General features: G+C 37.4%; 1 protein-coding gene across 1 annotated transcript; it reads right to left on the reverse strand.

Moving 5' to 3' along the window:
• Nucleotides 1–6,495: 6,495 nt before the first annotated feature.
• Nucleotides 6,496–7,687, reverse strand: LOC106770285 (classical arabinogalactan protein 9-like). The gene is made up of 3 exons (XM_014656103.1): nt 7,257–7,687; nt 7,060–7,186; nt 6,496–6,612 (listed from the first exon to the last, which is right to left on the reverse strand). The coding sequence occupies exons 1-3, from the start codon at nt 7,685–7,687 to the stop codon at nt 6,496–6,498; spliced, it is 675 nt and encodes a 224-aa protein (XP_014511589.1).
• Nucleotides 7,688–10,461: the final 2,774 nt, after the last annotated feature.

Raw genomic sequence — 10,461 nt, forward strand, 5'->3', positions numbered from 1 at the left:
CTGCAAAGCTTGAAGAAACTCTCCATCAATTCATGTAGGCAACCTACTCTAACCAAAGAAGCACAGAAGCGTCTATCAGGAACCTGGAAACACAGATGGGCCAATTAATTCAAACAGTCCATCAAATGCAAGAGGAGTCGCATAAAAATTTTAGGGCTAATACTGAGGTTAACCCCAAGGAAGAATGCAAGGCTATAGAAGGCATGGAAGATGAGAGAGAAAAAGAGAGGGAAGAAAAAGAGAGTGAAAAAAGAAAAGAGAGAGATAAAAAAATTGAGGAAGAATGCTTGAGTGAGGGTGAGAAAAAAGAAGTGAAAAAGAAGCTTTGAGTAAGATAGAAAAAGAAGAGGCTGAGAGAAAAAAAGAAAGAGAAAATTATGAAAAAATATTAAGCGCCCTGAAGAACATGTTACAGGAAAAATACAAGCAGGGTGCCTTGAAGAAGTCTTCAAAGAATTGGGGATAAAAGTTCCTATGATAGAAGCCTTGCAGCAGATCCCCGAATTAAAAGAATTTTTGAAAAAACTCCTCAAAAAGATTAGGAAAGCCTTGATTGACTTGGGGTCTAGCATCAACTTAATGCCCCTAGCTTTTCTTAAAAGGATTGGTGGGTTAAAAGTTAAGCCAGCAAGGATGTCCCTCCTCATGGCAGATGGATCCCCTAAAAAACCTTATGGTGTGGTAGAAAATATCAGGGTGCAAGTTGAGAACCTGATGTTCCTAGTGGATTTTGTGATACTAGAGATGGAGGAAAATGCAGAGATCCTTATCATTCTTGGAAGGCCGTTCCTGAAGACAACCAAAGTAATCATCAATTTTGATGAAGGAACCATAGCTCTCAAGGACCAAGAAGAAGAGGTGATCTTCAATGCCTGTAAGACAGGGTGGCAGATTCAAGTAAAGAAAACCAATCCCAAAGCTTCATTTAAAGATGCACCCAGGAAAGGTACCAAAACCGCCAAACCAAAGAGGAAAGGTAAAAAGTGTTTTCTGTCACAGGTACCTAAGGAAGAAAAAGACAGCAAAGGAACAAATGTTGACCAAAGTCCTTTAAAGAAGCAGGAAGGACTGAGACCAGGCCTCCCTGTACACTTCAACAAAAAGCTCTGGGTGATAAAGGACTTCACAGCTGATGGATTAATAGAGATTGAATCTCCTACTTCTAGGAGAACCAAAAAGGCGAACAGGTTAATGTTGAAGATCAACTGGCATGCTAAGGGAAAGGGTGACACCACAATCAAAGATGCAGCTGGTTGATGTGACATGAGCTTATTGGGTCAAGCTAGTGACGTTAAAGAAGCGCTTGCTGGGAGGCAACCCAGTGCTCTGAACTTCTACTTTTTAATTTTCAATTTTTGTTTTTGTTTTTATTTTATTTTATTTTAATTTTATTGTGCTCTGCTTGAATGAACTAAACTGCTTTCATTCAACTGTGTCTGTTTTGTGTGGTAAGTTTTGCTTTTTTGAAATTCTAGTGTTTGATTGAAGTTGAGATGATGCATGATGATAAATTTGTGAGACAGGTGCTTGAAATAAAGTTTGATTAAAATACTGAGTAGGTTGTTTTTCTGAATTTGAGAACTTGTGAGTTTACCTGTGTGAGTTTGAAGCTTCAGAGTTGTTTTTAAATAATTGGTTTTACTTTGGAAGCATGAATGATTTTGCCCAAATTTTCTGTGATTGAACTACTTGCCTGCAGGTTCCACATGATCAAGGCCATCTTTTGTTATCCCTTATTCTTTTGGCCTTCAAAATATTTTTGCCCACTAAAAAGAGAATAATTTGTTCTAACCTTTGAACCTTGAGCCTGATATATGTCTTGAAAAACCATTTTGAAAAATCTTTACCTTGAGTTAAGTTCAGAACATTTGATGAGGTACTGATAAAGGTTCAAGTTTGGGGTTACCAAGAAACAAACCACCTCTCTAAGCAGTGAGCAATCAAAAGAAAAAGCAAGAAAAAGTGAGAAAAAGAAAGATTAAAAAAAAAAACTCACTGCAATAGAAGGCTGGGAAAAAGATAAGAGAGTTGTTCTTGAAAGGTGAATTCATAAATGTCTCTCTTAACTCAAGGAACTACGCTAACCAGAAAAACCAATTTCCTTCTTAGCCCAGCCAAGTTACAAGCCATGAAAAGCCCTTGTGATGACAACCTGTTTGTAAGTATGTTTGATTGTGGTTAAATGAAAGGCAAAATTAATTTATGTGACATTGTGACAACAGAGAGAAACACCACACCATACACCTGTGAGTTGAGTGAGACACTTTTAAATACTTGAGAGATATATATTTGAGTGCTTGAGTGAAACATTTTCCCTAGTGAGGAATAGTTCTCTAAATTTATGATTGCATCTCTACTTGGTTGATTGATCATTCTTAAGGATAGCACCTGTTGAAAATGCATCACATTGAGCATGATTGAATTGAAGCATCTGCACATCTTGACTAAAATCTTATGCTGAAATTGATAAAAGTGATTTCTTGTCTTGAAAAAAGTCTTTGAAAAAAGGTTGAGTCATTGTAGTGATTGTTTTGAAAAGCTAAGTTGCATTTTGTTTGCTTGAGGACAAGCAAAGTTCTAAGTTTGGGGTTCTGATAACAGATTAAAACACCACTATTTTCTATATGATTTTGATACTAAAAGCACTCTTTTTCACTTAGAAACTTGCTTGAACTCATGTGTTTTCAATAAATTGTGTGAATAAGAGAGTTGAGGTTGACAAAAATTGAAGCAATATTTGAAGAAGTGAAAAGCCAAGAAGATGGAGCTCAAAAAGGGTCAAAAAGGCACCAAGAAGGGAGAAAACCCGAAGCCCAGGCAACAGGAGTGAAAATCAGCGAAGTTAGAATCGACGCTGGTCGCCCGGGCGACAGCCCCGACGCCCGGGCGACGGACGCCCGAAGCTCAGGCGTCCAAAACTGGCGCCCAAGCCTCACAGAACCCTTAATTCACGCTTGGGCGAGCTCCCTACAATGCTTGAGCGTGATTTCACGTGGATAGGGCCTTGATTCTGCTCTGATTTGATTCTTTCGAACCGGGCCGCACTTTGGGACGCGTCTGGCATTATTTAAAGGACCCTGGGGCTCTAGGTTTTGCATCCCTAGTAGAGAAGATCATAAGAATACACTCTTAGCCAATTCTTAGTCTTTCATTCTCTCTTTCTTTCTTCCATTGTTCATAGGTTCCCCCATGTCTATGGGGAACTAATTTCTATTTGTTGTTAGGGAATGATGTAACCTTGTAAACTCTCATGTATTTGAATTGATTCTTAGTTCTATATTCTTTATTTCATTATTTGTTGGAGTAATTCATCTACTTTATTCTTGCTTATACAATAGCATTATCTATGAGTTGCATGAGTGCCGGGAGGTTCCTTACAATTCGGTCCTTGTTGAATTACTCCTAAGGGTTATATTGCTCAAGGATGAGGGTATGAGTCTTAGTTGTCTTAACCTCTTGATCTTCACATCTTTTTACCAGGAACGCTAGGAATTTATGAACTAGTAATTAGGGATAAGCTTATTGACCGAGGGATCGAGTTTAAGTGTTTTAGTGAGGGACGTTCGCATTAATGAATAAAGAAGAATTCTTATATACATGAGAGAGAACTTGGTGAAGCCAAACCCCAATAGCATAATCATCTCATATAAATCAACCTCCATTCATCTTTGTGCTCTTTTGCCATTGATCAATTTTACTTTGTTTTATTTTATCCTTTTTGCAATACAACTCATGATCTCTTTTCTTTTAAAGTCTTAATTAATCTTGTTTTCACACAATTTTTCAGCGCCAAGAGTCCTCTGGGAAACGATACTTGGTCTGACCATTTTATATTACTTGTGCCACTCGGTACACTTGCCGATTTGCCCCAACAATTTCTATGACCAATATTTTTTTGGATCTTACATCCAATGCTAGAAAAGTGGTGTCTAGAAAACTAGCACCCAATGCCAAAAGCTAGTGCCCAATTCCCTAACCATTAGTGTTCACTAATGAATTTTTAATGGTCGCTCAACATACCAATCTTCTCGCCCAATAAAAAGCCTAACACCCATGGGAGAAAGTTGATGCCCAATATTGCACAACACCTCTAGAGCTCTTTAGAGTTCAAATTCCAAGTAAAACTCAACGGTTTGCCCATTGGCCATAACAAAGTTTTCTACACCTAAGTTATATAAATGATTTATTAGTTTTATCTAAACAATCCAATTACTTTTCAAGTATTAAAAGACTTTTATTTCAGTTTGAAACAATCTCGAATAGAAACAATCTACCAAATTGAAATATAAACTCAAATGAAAGGACTATTTAAGCCAACTTAAAAACACAAGGAGTTCATTATCTATTATTTTTTTAAAAGAAAAAAAAAAACAAACCAAAACAATCATATATGTTGAACTTTTCCAATATCTTCCTTATCACAAATGCTACCATTAGTTACATAAAATCATTAACTCCAACAACCATAGAATTCACTCATACATAACTTCATTATTTTACAAACCAAACAACATATATCCATTTATTGACCATACAAATTCATCAAAAATCTTTAACTCATTCTTATTTCACGTAATCATTTCATTCACAATGATTTCACATAGGAATACAAGTAAAAAAATCATTTTCATCAACAGAAAATAAAACTACTAAAAAATCATTCAATTCACAAGTAATTTATTATTAAAACAAGACAAAATTTCAATATATGATAAATGAAACTGAGAGAATCACTATTCTCAATTGATCATACTAAGTGATGGGTGTCGCACCCCATGCAAAATTTAATGTGCGTAAAAGAATACAATATAGTACTAGGAAGTGACTCCTAGGTCGTCTCTCAAGGACCATGTGTCCTAATAAAAATGGGTGGGGTCCACCCTAAAACCCTAAAGTTGCCAAGTGTCATCCTTACACTTTGGGCCTAAACTATTTTGCAAAAAATTGGCCCAATGTTTACAAGTTTAATTAAAAACTATCTGGACTACTAAGTTTCAAAGTAATTAAATTTAAAAAGTCTTTGTGTAGAGTCTTGAATGAATTGATGTCCTCTCTAATGTCCAAAATTGTATCTCCAAAATTTTCCCTGATATTAATAATGCAAATAATTAGCACAGAATATTCAAATTAATTAAAATTAGAATTTCTGGTAAAATTAAGCACTATTAGCAAAAACGGAAAAATACTGGACAATTAAGCACAATTCCCTTATTAAATTCGGTACAATAAACTAAGTGCAGTTAATAAAATATTGACTCATCACTAAGATTGATGACAAAAACTACACAAAAATTAAAAGATGATTTTGAATAGAAAAAAAAAATTGAGATAAGAAGGAAAACGACAGAAACCGTCGGTAAGTGTTGTTTACCGAAGGTCAAAAAGCCGTCGAAAAAACCTTTGTCCCTAACAGTTACTGAAGGGCAAAAGCCCTTGGTAATTACCGAGGGCCATAAGCCTTCGGTAATTACCGAAGGGCAAAAGCCTTCAGTAATTACTGAGAGCCGGAAGCCTTCGGTAATTACCGAAGGGCAAAAGCCCTCGGTAAAGCCTTCGAGATATTTGTCTTTCTTATCCAACCACACATACTTGCATAAAATGTTCACAACACAGACAAACCTGCATAAAAGTTTCAAACCTCAAACAGACCTGCATATTATGCATCCCAAAATCATCCATTCATTGATGAAAAATCATAATATACATTATGTTCTAAGAATATCATAATGTAGCAAAATCATCCATTTTTAAGCAAAGATAATGTACCAAATCATAATGTACTAATAACATCCAAATGTACTAGTGATCCTAATGTAGCAAAATCAGTACTATGTTCTACCAACTATGATGAATAACAAAATCAAACTAAAATTGTACATAGTCTTCAGATTGATCTTCATCATCCTGCTCCTCCATAGATGGCTGCACTGGTGTGGGCTGGACTCATGTGGGCTGGACTGCTGTGGGCAGCACTGCTGTGGGCTGGACTGATGAGGGCTGGACTGATGAGGGTTGGACTGATGAGGGCTGGACTAATGAAGGCTGGACTAATGAAGGCTGAAGCTGATCCTGTGCAGTTTGAGGAACCACACTCATGACCAGGGTCTTAAAGTTTGTAAACTCTGCTCTCAAATTAGTGATCTCCTGGTCATGTCGCTCCAGTGCCTGTGCGAGGCGGACAACGGCGTCGTCAGCAGTAGTGGTGGAAGAAGAAGGTTGGTGCTTTAGAGTACCTCCTCTCGATGTTGTATAGTTTACAGCAAGTTGTCCTGCACCATACATTCGTCCCTTCTTCTTCCCACCAACGATGTCGACCCAACATTGTGTCCTACAGATGTCATCTTCTGCATTACTCGTATCATCCGGTGTAGGAGCTGACCCATGTTCATATCTAACCTGTGAAAGTCTCGTAGAAAATTCTTCCTGTTCAAACATTAAAAGCAATGTTAGGGAATGATACAATAACATAATGAAAGATTACTAATAATAGTAGTCTTATTTGCTTACATGAGTCTTCCGAGATCTTTCATCAACAAATTCATTAGTGCCCTTTCGAACATGGGTCTGTGCAAAGACCTCATCAACATGGATCGCCCGTCCCAGAGCTTGTGCCTGTAACATAATTTAGAGTTAGAAGTGTATATGAAATATAAAATGAATAAGTTATATATGAAAGAAATAGAAAAGTAAAGAAAGTTTACCATACGAATGACAAGTTAATGGACCGTGATCGACCCACCAGTATGCAGGGCGCCACCCTTTTTAGATGCTCTGTTCCTCTGGGTTGTAGCACACTTGTTACAAAACTCTGCTGAATTTCAATGCGCAAGCAAAGAGTTCCAAATGATCTCGCCCAACCAGTAAGGGCGCTCCCCTGCAAGTTAGGCATCCCTAAACATGTCTGAGAGCCGATGAGATGCTTTCATGTGGAAATTTCTATGTATTTGTGTTTCAAGTTCAGGTTTCCACTCCACCTTCATCTGTACATTGATAAACAAAACAAACATTGATTAATGAACATAATATAATACGAATGATAATTACTTTAAAGTTGTTTACCTTAAAACGCTCCCAGAATGGTTTTCTGTTGTCTTTAGGTATTGCTCCCCAAGTAGGCCATGGACTCAAATACTGTTGCTTAATCAATCGCGTGATGGCCTGGGAAGCAACCCTGGATGGAAGAAACCTACATACAAAAGAATAAAAGTCATTTCAAATAAGACAATCTTTAAACAAAAAAATGGTTAAACACTTACCCTTTGCCATATGGCTCAATCCATGGTCGATCATGGAGGGGCGGATCAACACCATCATCATCACCAGCTAAATCTAGATCAGTAGATGGTGTGGCAGTCTCAGAAGGTGGTATAGAAGATGAGGAAGGTATAGAAGTAAGGTCAGGGGGAGGAGTGGGGGTAATAATCATAGGGGTAGGAGGAGGGTCTGCTGCAAGGGTAGGAGGAGGGTGTACTGCAGAGCAAGGAGGCGGGTGTACTGTAGGGGTAGGAGGCGGGTGTACTGTAGAGGTAGGAGGATGGTGTACTGTAGAGGAAGGAAGCAGGTGTACTGTAGGGGTAGGTAGTGTAGTAGACACCCTAAGTACATACTTTGGGGCCTGTCGTTGCCTCTTTTTAGGCCTTGCTACCCCCTTTCCTTTATCAGGACGGTCTGAACCTTCTCTCATCATTGTTGCATTGAAATGGTTAGAAATAAAGTGAAACAATACAAAAGAATAAGGAAGGATCACTACAAATTAAAGTGAATGTAAAATAATTGCATACAACTTTTTAGATGGTATTTTACATAACTCTATTGAAATGATAGTTCAATTTGCTACAATAGATGTCCAACACTCAATCATCATCATCATGATCTTCATCTACTTCTTCTTCATCATCATCATCATCATCTTCTTCTTCATCATGATCATCATCATCATCATCATCTTCTTCTTCTTCTTCTTCTTCTTCTTCATCTTCTTCATCATCATGTTCTTTTTCATCATCATCACCTTCTATTGGTGCTTCTAATTCATCTCCATCACCATCAAGGTCGCGCAATCTGGTTATAAGTTCAACTTCAATAATTTCTTGTGGTTGTGACATTTGATCAAGTTGGTAGGCAACATCTTCCTCAACCTCATTTGAGTCAATGCGACCTCTAGGCTTGATTTACTTTGATTATAAGTTCAACTTTTATTATTTTTAATTTTTAGTTTACTTTGATTTACTTTTTTATCTTATTTGATTTTATTTTTATATTCTTTTGGAAAAAAGGTAAAAAAAAAAGGAAAGCAAAATGAAAAATGAAAAAAAAAAAGAAAAAAAAAGAAAAAAAAAAGAAAAAGAAAGGAAACGAAAGAAAAAACAAGGAAAAAAATAAAAAAAAAAGAAAAAGAAAAAATTAAATGAAGGAGCCTTTTAGAAGAATGTGGTGACGGATGGAAGAAAAAAAAAGTGACGTGCAACGGGCTTGGAGAGCACATGGTTTTGGCTTTAGGAAATGACGTTGCAGTTTTTGTTCTCGGAAAGACATGGTGTATCGGGGCCCGCGACAATGATTTTTGGAGGTCCAGCAGGCTTGGAGGAAGGGGATTGCAAAATTTCAAAATTATCCCCAAGCAAGGGTTGTCATCAGGTAGGAATCAATTCATGATGCAAATGAAGAGCACTCAATGATCAAACAAAGAGAATTCATCAAGGAGAGTAAAGAAGAAAAAAACAAAAAGAACAACAAAAGAAATCACAAAGTGATGTTGAACAAAGAATGAAAATCAAAGTTCAAGAAAGAAAACAAAGTGCTCAAAATGTCAAATAGTTGATGCAATGCCTAGATGACAACCCTTGTTTCCAAAAAATAATAACCAACAAACATTCATTTGGGCCTTTATATCCTTTCTTTCAATACCTTTTAGCTCNTAGCCACGTTACAAGCTTAATAAAGTCCACGCAGATTGGATAATGTTTGCTAAAGTTTTCATAAAGCTTAACTTTGCGATAAAGAGAAACGATTTTCAATGTGGCGAAAAAAAAAAGAAAAAAAAAGAGAGAAAAGAAGAAAAAATAAATGTCTCAAGAAAAGGGGATCTTCCTGCCAACTAGCCAGAAGCATGCAAAAAGAAAAATCAAACCCAGTTGGGGCCATCTTTTTAGCCGATCCTTTTCATGCCCACTACCTCTTCCAAATAGAACCCCTTGCCAAAAAAAAACTGGGGCAACTTTGTGAACCTCACACGAGTTTTTTTCAACCCATACACAATAAAAGTTTGGGATAGCTGTGTGAGTCTGGCACGAACTTTTCATCAATCCATAATCCCAAGACCGGGGCAACTTTGCGAGTCTCACTTGATTTTCTCACCCTAATGTTCATGGGTCCAAACCCCAGCTCATTTTCCCAAACACCAAACCGGGGCAAAAGTTTTTGGTATATCGTGTTTGTCTTGACACTCACATATTACATCCCCTTTGAGGATTGTAGTGCCCATGTGCTTGTCCAAGCTTTCCAAGCCATTCCAAACAACTCTCATTCTCTTCAAAACCATCCTTTTGCAAATAAATTCAAGCGTGTGTGCGCTGATGTTTCAGAAGAAAAGTCAAAATGTAATAATCTCAAGTTAGACCTTGAGATGTATGACATTCCTCAATTTTCACAAAAAAAAAAATAGTTTGATGACTGCAACTAAGATGACTGACTCAAGCAAACAAAAATGCAAAATAAAGCAAATGTTTTTTCATCAATTCAAAAAGAAAATCTTTCGGATCGAAACCCTCTTCATTCATATGAAGGGTGGTCGAATCCTTCTTCAAAAATACAAAAAAAAATGACATTCAAATGTTCTTTTTCAAGTGATTTTGTTTCTTGCCGATCATATTTTTCTCTCATATTGGGGTTTTGATACAACCTGATCCCGCATCAAAATTTTGACACTTTGTCATGAAGGGTTCCAACTCCTTGTTACTTTTCAAAAATCAAATTTTTGTCGAAAATCACAAAAAATACAAATTTCAAAAATTTCAAAAGTCCAGTTTCATCTGGCCATTTCAAAATTTGATAAAGCCCAGTTTCATCTGGCTATTTCAAAATTTCATAAGCCCAGTTTCCACACTGGCCCCTAAGCCCAGTTTCCACACTGACCCCTAAGCCCAGCTCGCCTGGCCCATAAGCCCAGTTTCACCTGGCCCATAAGCCCAGTTTTGTCTGGCACCCAAAGCCCAGCTCGTCTGGCACCTCAAATCCAGGTTTTATTTTTCTGTTATCGGCCCTCTGCGAGGCAATGGTCGGATTTAAATTTTTGTTCTGTGAGTTTGGCCCTCTGCGAGGCTATGGTCAAATCCAGGTTTTATTTTTCTGTTATCGGCCCTCTGCGAGGCAATGGTCGGATTTAAATTTCTGTTCTGTGAGTTTGGCCCTCTGCGAGGCAATGGTCAAATCCAGGTTTTATTTTTCTGTTATCGGCCCTCT

The sequence above is a fragment of the Vigna radiata genome, chromosome 8, assembly GCF_000741045.1.
Source record: "Vigna radiata var. radiata cultivar VC1973A chromosome 8, Vradiata_ver6, whole genome shotgun sequence".
Classification (NCBI taxonomy): Eukaryota; Viridiplantae; Streptophyta; class Magnoliopsida; order Fabales; family Fabaceae; genus Vigna; species Vigna radiata.

Excerpts from the sequence above, each read along its gene's own strand:
- LOC106770285 (XM_014656103.1), bottom strand. The coding sequence starts at position 7,687 with ATGATGAGAGAAGGTTCAGACCGTCCTGATAAAGGAAAGGGGGTAGCA. Across the intron at positions 7,187-7,256 it reads ATTGAGCCATATGGCAAAGG|GTTTCTTCCATCCAGGGTTG; the intron begins GTAAGTGTTTAA and ends TTTTGTATGTAG. Across the intron at positions 6,613-7,059 it reads CATTCTGGGAGCGTTTTAAG|GCACAAGCTCTGGGACGGGC; the intron begins GTAAACAACTTT and ends ATTATGTTACAG.